At 47.0% G+C, this 20,158-nt stretch overlaps 1 protein-coding gene across 1 annotated transcript in view; it reads right to left on the bottom strand.

The window, feature by feature from the left end:
- Window positions 1-7,697: 7,697 nt before the first annotated feature.
- LOC8036170 (sarcosine dehydrogenase, mitochondrial) overlaps window positions 7,698-20,158 on the bottom strand; it is a 79,366-nt gene continuing 66,905 nt past the window's right edge. Inside the window, exons 18-19 of the mRNA XM_040215795.3 lie at window positions 10,022-10,190; window positions 7,698-8,768 (exon numbers count right to left, since the gene is read on the bottom strand). Of these exons, the coding sequence (XP_040071729.1) occupies window positions 8,483-8,768; window positions 10,022-10,190 (455 nt within the window). The 3' untranslated portion in view covers window positions 7,698-8,482. The remainder of the gene's footprint in view (window positions 8,769-10,021; window positions 10,191-20,158) is intronic.

Below are 20,158 nucleotides of genomic sequence, written 5' to 3'. Positions count from 1 at the left end.
AACAACAACAGTAAAATGATTTTATTCAGCCGATATGAGGTGGGGGGGGGGGGGGGGGGGGGGGGCAACTACTTGGAGAAGAAATCCGCCCGAAAACAGACGACGCTAATCGACTGGTTCTGACCTAGCCACGTATAGCGCTAGACTTTGATAATTCAATCAATCAACCTTAATTTGAACAAAATAGTAGAACACGAGAACTGTGCGCGGCTGGCAGAAAGGTTACAAACCAGCACGCTGAGGCGCCTGCTAGCCAAGCCGAGAGAAATGACAGGAACGGCAGGAACGTTTTTCAGTAAATTCTGCTTTATTGGCGAAAATATGAAGGATATATCAGACTGTTAACTTCGATGGTGCTCATTTTAGAATGCATTTGTCTTAAGACTGACCTCCATGAAGCGAATTATGCGACGAGTAACTGACGAACGTCGCCCTACGGCACGCTCGTTTTACACGCGACGTAGCAGCCACTGTGCTGATTCCGCGCGCAGAGCAAAAGCCGCCGCGCAAACTTCGTCGATATTTGGCAGCATATTCGTCCCATGAAGTTCAGCCTTTAAAAAGTAACTGCAAAGAACAAAGTGTTTATTTATTTTATTTTTTTAGACAGCCTAATTGGGACAAACATGTCACAAAACAAATCTTCCGCGAAAAAAAATAGAAATATTTACGCCACAGGACGTAGTTTATACTCTGTTTCACCTTGTGTTGTACCGCAGGAAAGGCTACATTACATGCGCGCGCTCCTTGCTCTAGGGCACATCTCGGGGGCACAAGCTCCAGTGCACCAAGGGCAGCAGCCAACGCTATGAGCTCGCGCTTCTAGCCTTCGCTGCGGTACAACATAAGGTGAAACGGAGTATAGTCGAAGTCAGAGCCTCTCCACATTTGAAACTCCCGCTGCTTCGACCCGCGCGGAGAAGTAGGCCCCGCCCCTCACTCTTGGATTTGCTCTTGGGTTGACTTGGCTGCGGAATTGACCCCGTAAGTGATGACGTCACGTCCCAACATGGCGTCTGGGTCCAAACAAACCGTTGCTAGGGACGTTGCTATGGACTAATACATGGAGACTCCACTTGAGGCTAGATTTTTGCTTACAAGTAAATAATTTTTTTGTAAGCAACCTAACTTGTCGATATCTAATTATGAAGATGTTCTTGTCGTCTCAGTGTCGTATTGCAACAATGAAAGCCATTTCTGAAGTATTACACTCCGGTTTGCTTTGGTAGCAGACGACACGATAGGTTCGCTGGCCTCTGTTGCAGGGGCGTCTGCGTCGGTAAACAAGCGACAAAAACAAGTGCATTGCCGTGGCCGTAGAGGCCTCCGCAATGTGCTTTTTTTTTTTTTTTTTTCTGTGAAGAATTCAGCTTAGTTCAGAGGGGTGAAAATGCCGCAAAATCAAACCACGTCAGGCAGATCAATTACGACGGCGACCTGCAGTGCAGTACCGGCGTAGTGTAGGCCAGCATGAGAAACAAATCGTACGCCGTCAAGGTAAGTCATTTATTGTTATTATTGAGGTTGTCAGGTTATCAAAGAATTGCATGTCTACCGCAAATTCGCAATAATTTGCTTTTTTTTTTTGTATACATCAAATTTTGTGGATGAGCTCTTTCGATGAAGATCTTCATCGAACGCGCGATGAGAGTACAATCTGTAATATGTTTTAATATATCCACTTCTTTCGCGTTTTGGGATTTTGCGGAAATCTGGAAAAACTGCAAGAATCTTTCTCCACGCGATAGCTACAACTAGGTACGAAGCACCCTCCAATAGCCCGAGTCCGCCAACAAAATTTGGCATCTCTACCGATCGCCTGAAGTGCTCTTCTCACGGGTGCAATGTGATCTTTTAGCAGACGATCATCTCGATCGACGCCCGGACTTTTGATAAACCATATTTTGCATCGCACCCCACTATGAATTCTTATAAGTGTCTGAAACTCATCATATTTCAAACAAATGCAATATCAGAATATCGTCTTCATTCACACGATTCAGACGCCGGCGCCGGCTTGGTTGGCGAGTGTGTGGCAGACAGCATACTACTTGCATTCGTCGTCTGCTGCAGGCATCTTGAGGACCGGAAGTTGGAGTCGTAAATATTTTAGAAACAAGCGATTACCGGCACACTTCTGTCGAAACATATACGACATTCGAGCTTTCTACATCTGTGATTTTTAGAAGTTTAAATCCTCCTCCCGATTTCTGAACGGTCGGGTTTTCGTAGCGAAACCTAGCCACATGTATTTCTTCATAACAACGGCCCTAGCAACGGTTTGTTAGGACCCATGACGTCACACTTACGTACGGAGTACGTAAGTGTGACGTACGACGTACGCAGCTTCTCGATTTCCGGTGGGTCTTGTCGCAGATACGCCGCAGATCAGGGGGAAGGGGGGGCGCTGATGTACGCAGGAAGCTAGATCCGGTTTGCTTTCGTTGTTTTTGTTTGGATGGCGAAGATTAACAACGCACGTTAAACATGGCGCCGGTATGGTTTTGGTTTGACGTGACGCGAGAAGCTCCGCCGTTTGTGAGCACACGCAGCGAAGACGTGACCGGAGAAGTGCCCCTGTGATCTTCCCGGAAGACGGAAAGTATCATATTCGTAATCGTCGTGTGTGCTTTGAAAGCGAAGGGAGTCACAGGGTCCACGAGTGCGCAATTACAAGCCAAGGTTCACGACAGCGCTGCGTTGACTTCGGCGATCTCGTTCTGTTTGGTGCAACACGGCGATGCGACAAAAAACTGAAACGCTCGTGGTGTGTGTGGTGAAGTGTCTGGAAGTAGACACCCACACTAACACGGAGCGCAAATTGGTTGTTGTGGGGTTGAGGCTTAACGGGTTCAGTCCCGTCGCCGTCAACTGATCCAGTCAAACGGATCCGGGAGGACGCAACGAGCGTTTTTAAAAGTAAATCTTACTTCGTTCCGTTTTATAATGTGAAAAATTCCCGACGCATACCGTAAGTAAAAAGCTGCCGGCGTTTCCAACAAAATTACGTCGTTTTAATTGAACAATGGATTCCGTGTTTCGCGCTTTTCGCCAGGTGACTGGGGAAGTGCTTTTGCGAGGTATGCGCAATATGCAACCGATTTTATTATGCCAGTCGTTTGCGTCTCTCCAGCAAAACGAATAAGATGATCTACAAAGCCGCAATCACAAGCCAAGATTTACGATAACAGTACACATTCAATTCAAACAACTTTACCTAAGATGGTTCGAAAGCCGAGAGAAAGATCTGTCGGCTAACGCAGAATTCGGACGTCCGAAGGCTTCTGCGGACAGCCGTTACGTAATAACCTGGCTGTGCCAGGCTTTTTAAGTAACAGCTGTGTCTCAGTCGCGGACGTTCGGTGCACCCGGCGCAATCTCGAAGACCTCCGGAGCGAAATGACGAGAACATACCTGGACACGTTTGTCGCAACGCGAACGCTCGATTGTCTCCAGCCAAATAGCATCCAGCTTGTCACCTTTCCGGGCGACATGGCTGCTGGAAGACTCGCTGTCACGATCAGCCATCTGGCAGCACAAATACCGTAAAAGCCAATACTGGCAACTCCCGCGGAAAACGGGCGAAAAGTGACTGCAGCGCCCCTGGCGAGCTCGGAGTCTCCGCTAGCAGGCAAATTCTCCAAAATGCATTGGTTTTGCCTATCTCCGTCCTAGGTGACCAACGAAAAAAAATTGTCACGGACATTCGCTGCTTTGAAAGTTAAAAAATGGGTGCCAGCTCATGAGTGAAGGACATTCTTTATGCGTGGGAAAGATGTTACAGCTTTCTGGGTGCAATTTCGGAGTTCTCCCGAAGAAAACATTCTGTCACAACTTATGTAAGCCAAGCAAAACACGAATGTATGCCTTCACGCTGTTTCGTGAAAAAGGGAAATGTACAAACATTTCAGAACATAGCTTCGTTTCAACTTTATTGTTCTTATCGGTCAATTCGTTTTGTCGTTGCAATTCCCATTTTTCATGAATGTCTTGCTCATAACCGTTTAGTTGAACAGGCGAGCTGGCTAATCCCGTTAAGATCGTCTCCGGATGAAGAAGCAGAAGTCAATTTTGAACCACGTACGTTACGGCGATGTCAGTATGCTCCAAAAGAAGTCGTTGTGCATATGCAAATCTGACGCGATTATAGATTAACAAAAGCGGAGTTACGAAAAAAGCAGACTTCTCGCGCTTGCAAAGAAAGAAGGGGAGAGCGTCGTAGCCCCGCGAAAAAGGTGATTCCAGTCACGTTATTTTCAGTGCACAAATTCCGATTGTTAGCGCGGGGACGACCAACATCTTCTGCTTCGCTGCTTCTTTACTTCTACGACAACGGCCGACACCCGTTGAACCGTCTCCACTCTTTCCATTTTTGAGTCTTCTTTCTTTTATATTTTTGAGGCGACGCCACTCTGCCGCGTTATTTCTTCCTCCTGCTTATATGTTGCTGTGTATATTTTTTGTTTTCTTTTTGCTTTTTTTTTTCCCCGACGTGTAAACCATCGTGTATCCTTGCTTTGTTTGGTTTAGTTTTTACTCCCTTTCCTTCGCTTCGGCGCTACTACCCCTGGTTCGTCTGTGCTAGGCCCGGACATTTTGAGGAGGTTATCGCAGACGACAGTGGAAGAAAACAACAACAACAACAGCAAAGTTGCAGACGGCCCGTCTGCAACTTCAACAACAACAGCAAAGTTGCAGACGGCCCGTCTGCAACTTTGCTGTTGTTGTTGTTGTTTTCTTCCACTGTCGTCTGCGATAACCTCCTATTTTCGCCTTCGATTGAGTTTCTAATCCAAAATCGTCATACGTGCTTTTTGATTTTTATTAAATATATTAGGAAGTGTAAGCTCGTTATACATTTTTATTCGAATTTTATTTGTGTACTCCGGCTGGCACGTCTGCTACGGGTCATCGTTTGTTGATCAACCGGCCGCATTCGAGCATACACCAGAGCATACTTTGAGATGGCAGGCATGCCATGTGCTGCCTACCATTGCAAGAACAAGTTTGTGCGATGTGGTGGAAAATCTTTCTTCTGCTTCTTACGTCAACCTACGGACACCTACGTCAACAAGTACTTGAATGCACTTTTAAACTGCTTCGTCAAGCGAGCGAACGAACAACCCGCCAAAGTCACTGGAAAAAGAAATTCGAAAGCAAAAAAAGGTTACTCACTGCTAGCACATATAGAAGATTGCCGCCTGCGACCAAAACATTTCTGCGACTCTTTTTTAGCGGGCAGTGTGAGCTGCACTACGTTATTTATTTCCCCTGTTTTGTTTTTAGTTCGTACCTACGCCGCGAAAGCAAATAAAGAAATGTATAACAAGCAGCTGAAAAAAAAAGGGACGCATTCTTCTTTTTTCATTAGTTTCGTCTGTTGCTTCCGCTTTGTTTGTCGTGAATTCAACACCGTTGGTGACCACCAGCTATTCATTTGCTGCTTTCCATTTTTCCTTCTTTTTTTCTATAAGCGCCGCAACGATCGTCGTCGTTGAAATAGTTTTTTGCTAGCTTCTTTGTTTTATTCGCCTTTGTTCGCTTCTCTTTCCCGTTTCTTTTTATTTTCGTCGGGAATGGCGACACCATTTTTTCTGCAAAGTTCGGTAAGTGTTCTCACGGTCGTTTTTATCCTTACTTTTTGTTTTGTTTTTATGCTCCAGCAGCTCGTGCGCTTGCTCTGGTAATATTAACATGTCGTTTTTGCATGTTTAATGATTACGACGTAGTTCGAGTAGCTAAACGCCTTTTTTTCCGCTTCCCAGACGCGTTTCAAACACGTGTGATCCCCTGAGAGGCGTTTGAGACCGCTAAATAAACTGCTCTATCTTTGTTTATGCGCGCGTTGTTATTCGATTGTCGTTGCAGTTGCGATTAGTGGATACCCCTTTTCAAGCGGACTGAAAGTAATAAATTGTCTCTTCTGTTAGGGTGACGAAACGGGGCTTGTAATGCTCGAGGACGTCGCGGAGCCTATACTTTTCCATTGCGTCGACTGCTTCCGTAGACTCCGAGTCCGCTAGAGGCGCCACTGTCACGTTCGCCGCCGCTCCTATGTGTTTTCGGAGGAGTTTCCAGTATTGGCGAAGCTATATCGTATTTGGGCAGCACTTTAGAGCAATGGTGCTGCTCTAAAGTTGTTTGACATCTCCACAAGAAAACAGCATTTGCACGCACAAGCAGACAAAAAAAAACACGTTAAGAAAGCAAAGAGGAAAACGACAGTAACAAACCGCGCTATGAGAGCCACAACCCCGCGTCGCTTCCTATGATTAACGCCTGTGACAGCTGCTAAACGCACACTGCTTCACTTCAGGTCTCACTCAAGCACCTGGGTCAACGCGAAACACTGATCACTTCGGCGAAACGACTATCGAGGTAGGCGAGACAGCGGGAGCAGAGACTTCGGCGGCCATGAAAGACTGGCGAAGCTTTTGTTTTCTTATGGTATGAATTCAAACGAAGGTGTCCGTCTTGTAAACCTCTTGTAAAAAATAACAACTCTAATCACATGGGTCATTCTTTAAACATAAAAATATGCCGCTCAAAAGGAAATTACAATATCACGAAGGTTTACAACCCAGATCTAAGCTGGCAATCAATCTTTAGCCAATGAGAAGAGTTGCTATCGGACGTCACTCCGTGACGTATAGCAGCCAGTCCGTGACGTATAATACCCACTTTGTGGCGCGCAATTTAAGGCGGACGAAATAGCCGGAAACTAAAATCAGTCTCGCGCAATTAATATTGCTGTAAAAAATATTTTTCGCGAATAAATTGTTTTGAGACATGCTTGTCCCAATTAAGCTGTTAAAAAAAAGAAACACTTTTTTTTTTTTTTCAGTTACCCTGCGATGGAGAAATCCCGGAGATTTCTCCCTCGTGTGAATACCCCTTAAAGGGGCCCTGCAATCATATTTAAGCGTCAACCTTTTTTGCGGTTTCCACACCTCTTGGGGTTCGGGCAAGCCAGCGGGCACGGAGAGAGTAACTAAATACCAATGGGTCATTCCATGTCAAACGTCCCAGACGTTGCGCTCGACCACCTTCGATTTCTAAAAAAAATTCATGGCCTTTTGCCGCATTGTCCGTAGCCATGCCCTAAAATAATTCTGACGAACAAAAGTTTTTGATGGCGTGAGCGCAATTTCAACTTTTTAAAAATAGCGTGAAAATAATTTATGAAAAATCAGTTTTTTATGAAACACCGAACAATATTTTTTCTTAAATATACGCGGCTTTTGACTTGCAATTTGGTTGGGCTTGTGCAGTTTTGTATAATTTAATTATTTTTTAAACATTTTTTTTAAATTATAGCATTTGCGGTATTTTATTAAAAATATCTAATTGCTCCGGGGTTTAAATATAACCTTTTACCGGCTGCCCTGCAGGTATATAATCTATAAAAAAAAAGTTTAAACTGCTCAATTAAATCTCTCGCAGTAAAAAAAAAATATGTTTTGACGCATAAACAGTCGTTTATTTTACCCTGAAGTGGTCCAAGTAAAAATACAAAATATGGGGGGTGGAAGAACAATCGATTGTCTTTTGGTTCTGAAAGTTTAATCGAAGTAATTTTTGTTTAAAGCGAGAAAACAATTTTTGAAGTTGAACTTTCGCACCACAACCCGGCGTCGCTTCTTAACGCCTCTTCGTCGCACAGCACGCCACCGGCGACGATAACTGACACGATTAGGTCCAAAGAAAGAACAGAGTTTATTGCCCCTTCCCCTTGTCCGTCTTTTCAGCTGCAAGAGAAGCAACGGTGGGTATCGTGTACTAATCGGAGGTGTCGCCAGTGCGTAGCTATAGCAGGCCCGTTGTGCCCTTTGTATCCGCGGGCGGCTCCTCACTCCGGAACGCGATGCCTAATCGACGGGCGGCATCAGCTGGCGTGGCTGATGCCGCCCGTCGAACTTTGCGTTGAAACTTCGAATCGTTCGAGCTTGGGTAGGCTCGCGACAGCAGCTATAACTGTTCACCTACTCAATGTTGATAATCGAGCGTGTAGTCACGTGACAACTTGCACTGCACATGTACAGAAGGTAACCTCGGTTTTACCAAAAGCCCGAGTCTACTGCCTTGAACCATGCCTGAACATACTCTTGCTCCGCACGAGCGCGCGTGGTAGGCAGGCCCCTTCAAAGCGCGGAAAAAGCGCTCCTAACGTCTGCTACGCTTAAACTTAATAGGAAGTTTTCGTAGATCGTTTTTGCAGTCCGGCAACGCTCTCCGCAACGCGCTACGATACCCGGAACTCTACAGTCAAGGCTATCGGCGCGCAGGCGCAGCAGCGGCTTCTTCGTTGCGGAGGGCTTAGCAGACGGGGAAACGCGGTGTACGAAAACTCCCCAATATAAAATAAGCGCGCGCCACTGTGCCCACAATTTGAGCGTGAAATGTCAAAATAGCGCCACTGCCGTGAAGTCACGTCAAAGATACGAGTTCATGCATTGGCACTTGGTGCATTCTGCTGCCGCCATCACTTGTCGCAGGGGAGCGGCTGGTCGTAGACGCCCTTCACCCTGCGGTTGTCCGGGTCGAGGGGCGGCTTGGGGTGGAAGCTGGCCTTGTACTTCTCGCCCAGGGATTCGAGCCAGTAGTCTCCGGACGCCAGGTAGTCCGGCGACACGGCGGCGCCGTCGGGACGCCTCACGTAGCCGTACGCTATGCTCTTGCCCACGGCGAAACCAAAGTCGCCACGCCGGGTGAAGCCCACCACCTCGTCGCCTCGCCAGATGACTTCCAGGCCGTGCAGAGCCACGTGCCTGAAATTCGCGAGAATTTCATCCAGCAATGCCTCGCAATCTCTAAATTTCGTTTCGCTTAGCTACGAGCAAGACCGATCACCAGGCGTCGAGAGATCAGTGGACAAGAGTCCGTTAAACACGCTTAAAGGCCGACGACCAGACTCGAGATTCTGCAAGGCAGAAGATCCTCCTCACCATGGGGGATCTTCCCCCATGGCAACCGGCAACGGTAGACAGGATAGTAGAAAGAGAATAGGGAGGGAGGGGAATGTGGAAAGCGCGAAATCGGTCGCCGGCCTTTAAAGTATCTGACTCGATTCGCCGATGACCTCGTGGGCGCCGCCAATTTGGAGCGTAGAGCCAAGCGGGCGCAATAGACCCTTTTCTGAAGATGGCGCCATCTAGTAACTGCTGCGTCAATTACTTGACTAACTCCGCCATTATTTGGGCCCGGTTCCCGAACGTACAATGGACACGAGGGGTGCGTCGCCATTCGGCGTGAACTCGGTTTAAACGTATCGAAAACCGGTGTACAGCGTCAGCGCTCGGCGAGGACTCGGATCCAATCACACACACTTCGTGTCCATGGATGGATTGATGGATGTTAATGGCTACACCCCTTGTAACGGGCGGTCGCTTGTGCCACCTAGCCGAGCAATAAAACAGACAAATATATGATTCTTCCCGCCCTTTTAAGCCAATTTTCTCTCCCTGCTTCTCTCCTCCGAAAAATGGCGACCGGCAATGTTGCTCCACGGACTTATGAAAGGGGTCTATTGGCGATCGCAACGATTCAGACGTGCCGCCGGCTGAGCATTAGGTACACCGTGTCAGAAAGCTCAGGCGACATCGCCGCCCGCAATTCAGGTAAAGCTTCGGGTCACTCAACAACGATGATTTCTTTTAGGCACCAAAATGGCGGAAGTGCCGTACTCCGAAGCGTACCTCATTTCTACCCTCATTACACGGGCACACTTAACTGCAGTTACGCTAAGCCACAGTTACCCCACTACACTCTTCCACAAAGTTACGTGGCTCTACAGTCAAAGCTATGGGCGCACGTGCGCCTGCTCATCTTGAGCCCCCACCAATGCTGTGCACGCGCACTCTTCCCTTCTTCTGAAATAGAGGTACGAGAGTATAGTGTGGTAAGAGTATTAGTGGCTTAAATCTGAACTAATGTGAACCGTCTTTTACTCTATCCGAATGTGCGCCGCTAACAGATCTTTCTCGATCCGGCGCTGTCCGCACGGCGCCCGCGGCGGACTCACTGGTCCAGGGTGAAGCAGGCGATGCGCTTGGTGAGGCCCCCGGCCTTCTGCGCCTCCAGGGCCCGCCTTCCCAGGAAGTCCACGTCCGACTTGAGCTTGCAGGTGAACCCGAGTCCGGCCTCCAGCGGGGTGTCCTCCATCCGCACGTCGGCGTGCCAGTGCCGGAAGCCTGCAGCCATCAACGAGGGCACGCCGAGGATGTTACGAACACCGGTTGCGGCGTGCACTGCACGACACTGTTAGCGCGAACACGACCTCGGCGCTTTTCCGCAGTTTACTTGGAAACGGCACTGGCGGGCACCAGAATTTACAACTTAGGTGTTCGTACCGCAACCGAGCACTTTCCACCAGAATAGTAGCTTTTAGTGGCTGTTCTTTAATAGTGACCGCAAGACACAGAAAGCCGGCGATGGCTTGTTCCTGCTAACAGCGTCGCGGAGTGCATGCCATCCCCGCAGTTTGGTGTCAATTCATTGAACCTCCAATATTCAACGAAGCAGAGAAACCACAGCTGAAAATTTCTATTTCTGAGTAAGGCATTCAAATGGTGTTCCTTGGCTCATCCTATTGTACAATCAAGAATCAACATCTGGTGTGACTGGGTCCGGGTTTCCGAATTCCACAACAGGGTCTCAACAATAAAAGTACTTACATGCTAATATACACCGTAAAATGTATAATACAGCAAAACTGAGAGCAAAACGCCGTCACGGTATATATATATATATATATAAATTTTTTGTGGTTCCTGACAGGAGCAGTTATTTTTGTCCTCCTCGCCAGCGGCCAAGTTCAAGCGAATATTTCGTGGGTCACACCAGCGGCAGACTGTCTCCAGTCTACTGCTATTCCCGCCTCACGCACAGCCTAATTCCTTCTCTTTTTTTTATAAAAGCGTTTGTTCACAGCAGGAAATGTCGAACTCTTCGGTGCCAGTTCGCACGGGAAATGAGAATGCTAATGAAAGAGCACACACCGAGCCTACACTGCACACATCTTACGGTGTACAAACAAAAGCAAGCCTTGTGGAAGCCCCGAAGGCTGACGACAGGAGCAAAACGGAGTTCGGAACTTCAGATCATAGACGTAGTTTCGAGACTGGAGAGGTGAACGGGGAAGAGAAACGGTGCACTGACCGGTGCACGTGAGTGTTCCTCACAGTGGGATGTCAGTCTGGGTGTAGAAGTTGGACGATACCAGTTCCTGGGAACCAGTCAGTAGGGTCGTAAAGTAATTCGAATCGAATCGATCTCAACGTCACCAACAAAGTCCACGGACTAGAGAAGCGCCTCAAAAACGCATCATCTCTCACACGTTTTGTCACAGGCAACAATACTTTTTATAGCGTAATTTTCGACCCTGATTACAGAATAAAGAATCAGACTTTTTCTACACATTGAGCAAGCAAAAAGAAAATTGTCTGGGGGTTGTTTTCGGAGATCTGCTAACGTGTCGCACCAAGAAAAGCAGGCATCCGGCCTGCTCTAAGCGAATGCAGATGGAAGCCGAAAGCGGCATCGTTCCAACATCCACGTTCCTCGTACAGCCCCTGCCTCCCGCTGGCTCTTTCTGACTTCCGCGATCGCAGAAGAACCTTTCCGCTACCCTTCCGTGAGTCCAAGCGCCCTACACGGCACGGCACCATAAAACATCCCAAATAAAAAAAAAAAAAAAGAAATTGTTTCGTTTGTTTTTCTTTTGCATTTCCTCATCTTCGAGAAAACGCGCATCAGCTCGCGCTTCTTAGTATGCGTCCTCGTTTCAGTGCCACATCTGTGCTAACCGCGACACTTCACACCGGCGTTCGAATCGCAAGCGCGAATTGGATCTGCTCGTGTTCATCATCAACTGTGCGTGAATTAGTATTGCATCGTCAAGCAACCGCGTTCGCAACCGCACTGCGGATGCCGTTGAGTCGCCAATGTGAATGCGGCGCGTTAACGCAAACAAGCAATCGCCGATTTTTTTTTTTTTTTGTAGTTCTTTTACAGTTAAAAGGCTGGCATCACAACTACTAGAGCGGCCTGCTAAGCGGGAAAAATTAGCGTCCGCCCCAGGTGACCGCCACTCGCGCCAGCGTCCAAGACGGCATTTTGTTTTAAAGGACACGTGCAAAGGAGAAAACTTTGTTTTTAAACAGGCTACATGAAGAAAGAATATTATAAATCGAATTTACAACGAAGAAAGAAACAAATTAGAGCTGTATTTACGGCGCTATACGAATTTGTAGTTGGCGCCCGCGGGAGCCGCCGCTGGTCACGTGTTAGGCCTGTGCGCCGCCGCGCTGCGTCGCCGCCGCCGCAAAGTCACGCCGCCGCCGCTCGGAGAGCGTTGTACGACACCACTCCAACGCGTTTCTCCACGCCACCGTCGCCGCCGCCGCACAAGTTCGTCTGCTTCGGGGCGCCGCCGCCGTCATCTGACCGGCGCACAGGTCTATGACGTCTGTTTGCGCTTTTTCAGGAGTTTCCTTTGGGCTCTAAGGCCCGCTTCTGACGGAGCAATTTCACCCAGCAACTTGACGTCGCAACACTAGCAACACCGGCCGCTCGCGTTCACAGGCAGCAACCGAATTGCTCCGACTTGCCATCATCATAATTAAATTTGATTCTTCTTTCACTATTTAGACGCCCAGCTACGCGCTAAAAACGCGTTCTTATATCTTTGAACGTCGTTGAGAATACTAACTCATTTTTCTGAAACTGTTTATTTCCGAAAACGATCCACTCCAAACCAGAACTACGTCTTTAGCTGTCATCATCACCACCACAGGGGTGTCACGTGAAAATATCGCGTCTCTGATTGGCTGCAGCCGCTTCAGCCGTCTTCGAATTGTTCCGAGTTGCTCGCTTGTTCGAGCCGGACCCGATCTCAGCAATTCGCATCGATCTAGGGAAAGCTAGGGAACAACCCGCCAGCAACCTCAAAATTGCTGGAAAAGTTGCCCCGCCTGAAGCGGGCCTAAAAGTTACTTATTAATCTTAGTTTCTTGCTATACTTCAAAGAAAGATGAATAAGTTACTCGTGGAGGCCAAAGGAAGCTTCCGAAACAGCGCAATCACCACGTGACAAATAAAGGCCAGTCACGTGATAAATAAGGGCCACTTTTCCGCGGCGCCTGCGGGCGCCAACTACAAATTCGTATAGCACCGTAAATATAACTCTAAATTTTTTTTTCTTCGTTGGAAAATCGATTTATGACATCCTTTTTCCATCTAAGCTGTTTAAAAAAAAAATGTTTTTTTCCTTTGCATGTGTGCTTTAACGGATTCGTTTACGCAGCTCTACGTGCACCGATCCTTGGTGTTCCAATACCAGCGGAGTTTTCTCACGGCGGGTCGTGTCCACAAATCTCCCCCCTGACCCGAGGGCGGGAGTTCCCAGACACGTGAATCCACGCGGCCTGCAGGGCTCCGAAGTGCACTTGTCAACGGGCAGGCCGTTTCGTAAACTAGACCAAGTGCCGTGGTCGAGTTTCGAGCGCCACGCACACATGCGGAAACCTCGGATCGCGCTCCAGTGGTTTTGCGGACTAGCTGCGGGGTTCCCGAGCGCGACCGACGTTGACGTGCAGACGTGAACGCAGGTTCGGGTGAACCCCGCGAGGTGGCCTCCGCATTCTTGGAATCCTTGCGTGCCCTTCCGCTACGCTTGCCTTTGCCAGAAGTATGAGCGTCTTTGACATGTCCTTGGTTTATTCCTTTTTCCTTTTTAAAGTACCTAATTCTCTTGTCTATACTCTGGTGCGAAGGGAAGTTTCCCGACGATACACATTTTGGCGGATTTCGTCGGGATCCTCAGAGTCAGTTTATTTGATTTTTTTTTTTTTTAACGCGGCGCCGGACATAACGCTGCATGCTCGACGGCCATTCGTTTTTGGAATCCGGTTCACGGTTGACAAAACGCTCGTGTTGGGTCACTACTCACATGTTTACCAACAACGTGATGTCGTACCCATACTTTGTTCACCATTAAGCAGAGACTAGAAGCTCCGCCTTCAGTGCGGGCTCGCTGGCTTCCACAGTGCTTTGATTGCGCGTCAGCGCGTTCACACTACTTGTGTTAGCAAGGGCAGGAAGCTTGCGCCGAAGGCGGAGTTTCTAGTGTCAGCTCAAGGCGCATAAAAAGGGGAAGGGGAGGGACACTGTCGGAGTCCGGCCAGGTCGCTTGACGGGACAGCTTTCGGCACACTGTCGTAACCTCTAACTGGACGGAAAATCGTAGAGTTTGAACGAACTCGTGAGCGGGCCTTTTTTCCGCGGTGCGCCGCCTTGCTTCTGCCTTGAACGAGAGCCCCTGTTCTCCTCCAACAAGGTAGCCTCAGTCCACACCATGAGCGGGTGGACACTCGACAACGAGGCATTTATTTTTAACCGTTTAACTGCGTAAGTCGTGTGCGGCAGTCAGCTACACTTTTGCATGCTCGTATTGTCTTACGTAATTGCTTTACGTAGCAGAAAAGTTTAGTTGTATTCATTACAACATGAGTCTCCGAGTACGATAGCTCTTCGCCGTACTTCGCCGTCGGTTTTAATAATTTTGTTAAATGTATGTTTATACATTTGGAAGTTAGTCAGCCCCAATGGGCGTCTAGTGTCTCAGCTGTGGATGAGAAATAGAGTCAGTGCGGTACAACCGCTAGCCTTAAGTCTTTAACGCAAAAAAAAAAAAAGCAAGAAGTCTTTTTCAACTTCCAACCAGCAACCGGCATCATCCTCAGCCACGATTCTCCAGAGGTCTCCGATGGTAGGCACCCCGAAGGTGTTCATCGAAGTCCGAGATAAAAACAAAATAATATCTACTCCGCCAATACCCCTAAAAAATAAAAAAAAACGCTTAGCATTTCTACTAACAATGTCACGCAGTGTACAGATACTTGCGGCGCGTACCGTCGGAAGTTCCCTCCCACCGCCACTCAGGTGAAAACGTAGGCACCTATTCTACCAGCACTGTCATCGTCACAGAAGGACATGCTCGAGTCAGATTTTACTACAAAGTCTGGCCTACACATCAAAACTGGTCCCAAAGTGGCAACAAATGACGCCAGGGAAGCCGGCGTGTGTCATGTTGTCGGATGTCGCGATCCTGGCGGTTGGTGCTAGAAGCCTCGGTAAAAAGTACGAGCGAAAGCGGGCGTCGCTATCGTCGCGGCGTCCCAACTCCTGGCTGCGGAAGTTTCCGTGGACTGTCAAGCTAGACAGTGACCTGCAGCAGAACAGGCGTCTGTCACACCCACCACCGCTGCTGCGTCACCGCCAGGATCGCGACCGGCGACAACGTGACGCGTCTATGACGTCATCAGGCGGAAATAGAGGGACCACTTCTTAGGACGCGGTAAACGCACTAGTCCGAGGAGCGTTCTACTAGGCACCATAACTTTACGCCGCCCTTTTTTTACTCTTCGAAAACTGAAAATAAAAAAAGCGAGACTTTTTTTTTTTTTTAAATTACCGGTACACAGACACGAGCAGACGTGCCAAAAAATACCGCCTTTTTCGTACTCCAACATAGCTCACATGTAATGTAAGGCGGAATAGACAAATATTACATATTTATCCCTTAGTCTCCCATAAAAGAAGAGCAATCTCACCGCGGTAGCAGCTGCCTAAAAACAGAAATACAACGCGAACCAAAATTGCATTGTCCGCTAAAGTGTACAAAATATCACGTAGATTGGAACCCAGATGCTACGATTCTGTAGGTTCTCTTTTAAAGAAAGGATATTTGCGGCTAGCAATGAAACTAAAAGGTTAAGTTTATAAATAAAGTGATAGAGCTGAACGCTCAAACGTACGAGCAAAAAACGTGCAGGTAAAAACGAGTAGGTGCATGGAAATTCACCCAAGACACTTTAGGAAGTTTTAGTAGACCGTTTTGACACCCCGGACGACGCGATAACGATACGGTTCATGTGCAAAAAAGGCACCGGCGGAGTATCGGCTATGGTTGTCGGAACGATAGACTAAATCCACTACTACCGAACGAGATGGCTATACGTGCTACACTCCGTGGACAATAGAACGCCGCGACTAGCCAGCAAGTCTGCTCTCTGTCAACCGCTGTAGGAACCTCCCCCTCCTCCCACACACACGCATTCTTCCAGCGACGACATTCCGACCCACGGGTCGTCGTGCTCCGTGCAATGCCATCCAACCAGGTTCGTGTCGTTCTCCTGTCACTGCAGCTGTGCTTTTCTGATAGGAGAGGTAGCGGACCGGCATCGAAAGGTCATTCAGTCATGTATCTTTACTATGGACCCCGTTAATGTGAACAACTCGCTATATAGGCACAATATACGGGGACGAACTCGGCAAATACGCGCAATTTTCTCTCGGTATTGTGGACGACTTACACTGAAGACGATTTCTTTTTTTGGAGGGGAAACAAATAAGGTGTCCGTAAAAAAGGGGCGATGCAACAATTCTTTTACTTTCAGTAAATAGCAGTAATCGTGAAGAACAACCACACAAAACAAACAATATGCTTGTTTTTGTCGGAGAAACAAACTCGCTGTTCTCTTTGTTCTGCACGAGAAGAGGGCAATTCGAGGAGTTTCCAGGAAGTGAGAGCGTTGAGGCGAGCCCTCCTCCATTCGTTGTGTGGACGTTTTCGTAGAACAGGACGCTAGTCTACCTCGACGTATCTGGATATGCTACTCGGTCAGATAATTCCGATACTCTCCTTCTGCGCGCAGCTTTACAGGGGCCGTGTAACCCGCTCGGAGCATGGGCACTCACTTCCTTCGGCGGAATGCCAGACGCCGAGCATCCGTTCCCAGACCCGTAACTCGGAATTCAAGGGGTAAGCGCCACAGAGGTAATTTGGCCACCCTTACAAAAACGGGTCTCAACATTCTTTTTAACTTTTTTTAGACTTCTTATTGACTTTCCGCGATCCTACTTAATTCCTTTATAAACGCACTTTGTTCTGACTATTGTCAAAAAACTTTCAAAAGAAAAAAATATTGAATTTTTTTGTTGACTTATTTATAAAAAAATTAAAAAGAACTTGTAAAGGCGTTTTTCTGTAGGTTATTTTCTAAAAAAATTCAAAAGGAAAAACAATATATTTTGTTTTGTAGACTTATTTATAAAAAAATTAAAAAGAAGTTGTAACGACGTTTTTTTGTGGGTTATTTTCTAAAAAATAAAAAAATAAAACTTATTGACATTATTTTTTTATATTATTTTATAAAAAAAATACTCTTTTTTATTATTTTATTTGGTCTGCGGTTGTGTGCGGGGCCCGATATGACGGATGTTTTATTTTATTTTTTTTTGTTATTGAGCTATTGACTTTCTATTAACTCTACGTTGGATCTTTTTCTGTTGACTTCCTGTTGAAAGTGTTATCAGAAATACAGCAGACGTTCTGTTCACTTCGTGTTCAAATTATTCAGTTGACTTTCTGTAGCCAGTGTCAAAAGAAAAGCTACAGACTTTCTGTTAACTTTTTATTGAACATAATACATCTTGACTAAATGTCAAAAGTCACTAAGTTTCTCAATAGTCTCTGACAAGTTGAGAACCGTAGGGAGGAGCTTCCGTTCTCCTGCCTCCAGCGCGAGCCTTCTATCCCTGACAACTCTTAATTCGACGTCTCGCGCCCCTCGAGCTCGACTGCGCAGTCAAAGCACGACGGAAGGCAAAGGGCGCGTGCTGAAGGCCAGGCGTTCGAAAAACATGCCCAGCCGTTCTCACTTTGTAAATGACTATCGTGGCATTATTGACCCTATTCAACTAGTAAAGAAGAGCAAAATAACTATTTTAAAGTGGAGCAACCGCCTTGACTGGCTTCGTCCTGAGTGGTGCTATGCAGAGAAACGATAACATTTGTTCTATGAGCCGTTTTTGTGGATGTTGTTTTAGCGAACTACACAAAATTATTATTGGTTGTACAAATGCTTTTTAGTAAGAGATAGAGTCCACAAACTTCGAAACACTGTCTTCCCTTTGACAGACTTTCGAGGAGGCGACCGGAGGCTTGGAAACTTAGTAAGTGCTGAGGTGGTCACCGGCCAAATGATTACCTTCAATATGTAGGCTATATAAGGCTGTCAACAGGACTGTGAGTCACTGTTTCTGGTGTTAAGTGCTTGATGGTAAAAAAAAAAAAAAAAGTTGAGAGTTGATGGTGTTTGTGTTTGTTTACATTGCTTATTTATGGGATGTGTATGTACCGAAAAGACACTATTTCCTAACGAAATTCAAAAGAATATTTAAAAAATGAGTGTTTTTTTAAACGTTTACTGCGGTTCCGACAAAAGGAATTCAACAAAATTTATGTAAGGAATTCAAAATAATGTAAGAGGGATTTCTAAAAAAATTAAGTGGCCAATTTTAACTAGGAGTTAAATAAGTTGTCAAAACAAAGTCTAAAAAACAAAAAAAGTTTAAAAAGGAATTCAATACGACTCCAGAAAATTTTCAACAAAAATTCGAAAGGATTTAACTACAGATTTTTTGTAAGGGCAGTGCAGCCCCGACCAATCCCCTGCGACTTTAACCCTCGTCACGCACAAGTGACGTCACAACGCCTGTCCACAGAGAAATGGGCAGGGACTCCTGACGTCAGAGTCAGCAGCGCCCCGTAGCGCCAACCAGAGGAACTAAGGTGCGGTTTCCAGGCGGTTTCGCAGCGAGTGAGAAGCGAAATACAGCGGCGACAAAACATTAAGCCCTTTCTTCGATTTACCGCCCAAACTAAGCCGAAACGTCCCGCGTGGAGGATGCAGTTGCGATGTGCACGCCAATGTGGGCAACGTGACGCCGCCCTGTCACGTCGTCGTGCCGCGTGACGACATGTGGTCACGTGACACCCCGTGACCCGGAGTAACTTGATCCACGTCACCTGGTCACGTGAGGGCGATACCCCACGTGATCCACAGTGACGTCCCTAGTATTGGACGTAACCCCGCAGCTCGCCCAGCTGCCCGGCAGCAGCAACAGCTGGCCCGGTGCCGGCCCGGGACATTCCCGATACAGCCGAAGGCGACCGGCTTCCGAGGTGGAGCAACACGATCGTCGTCGTCGTGTAGACCTCCGTCCTTCCATACCTGCTGCGCCTGGGAGTTGCTGGTTTACGAGCCGCCCGAACAATAGGAAGGACGGGGGAGATGGTATGCTGGGTGTCGGGAGGACTCGGCATTCCTACAGCACCGCCGTCCATAAAACACGCTCGCATATACGCCTTCGCTTTCTTCGTTTTTAGTTCCACGAGGCTCAGTGCTCTTGCCGCCCTGAAACGGGGGCGGAATCTCGATATCTCCTGGTAAGAAAACAAAAATGTGCACTTAATTTATTGTTTTTTTTTTCTTCATTGCTTACGTACGTGCTTTCTTAATATTAGTGACAATAATCGAAACTCAAACGGGAAAAAAACAATGAATTTCTGTGGCAGCATGAAGGTAACACGTAATTGATATCCACATAGCAGCGCTATTCGTCAACCGACCCGTTTTAACGTTGGAATGAAACTTTGTGAGATCTGTTTTTAATAGGGATGCCGCGAACTTTTTTCGAATCGAAGTTTCGATGATCGAATCAAGCGGTTCGAAAGGTTCGAAAGATTTCGATTTTTCGAATTGTCTATGTCGTAAAATTCGACGGAGGTCGAATTTTCGAACTTTTTAAGCTAAGAAGTTCGACGCTTTTCGAACCGTCGAACTTATTACGCTAAAAAATTCGATATTTTTCGAACTTTCGAACTTATTGCGCTGCAAGGTTCGATGCTTGTCGAACTTTCGAACTTGACTGACCAAAAAATTCGATGAATTTCGAACTTTCGAATTTATTTATGAAGAGAATTCGAAAAGTTTCGAATTTTCGAATTATGAAAACTCAGAGGTTCGACGAACTTCGAACTTTTAGGGTAAAAGTTCGACGTTCGTCGAACTTCGAAAGACCGGCGGACGGTTTCATTTGATTTCAAGTAGTGGGGTACATTCGTAATTCTTTTTTCTCGAACCTTTACACGCGGTGCTGCGTTCCTCACGAAAGACAATGTCTTTTATTTCAATGTACTGGCATGCTTAGGTTTAAAGAAATAAACCCCCAAGGGGCGAGGAAGGACGACGGGATTTTGACGATTATCGCTTGAGCCAGATTTGAAGCACGCTGCAGCCGGAGCTATATAGGG

This window comes from Ixodes scapularis, unplaced genomic scaffold (assembly GCF_016920785.2).
Source record: "Ixodes scapularis isolate PalLabHiFi unplaced genomic scaffold, ASM1692078v2 PGA_scaffold3__209_contigs__length_174095766, whole genome shotgun sequence".
NCBI lineage: Eukaryota > Metazoa > Arthropoda > Arachnida > Ixodida > Ixodidae > Ixodes > Ixodes scapularis.
This window is presented reverse-complemented; position numbering and strand designations above follow the sequence as displayed.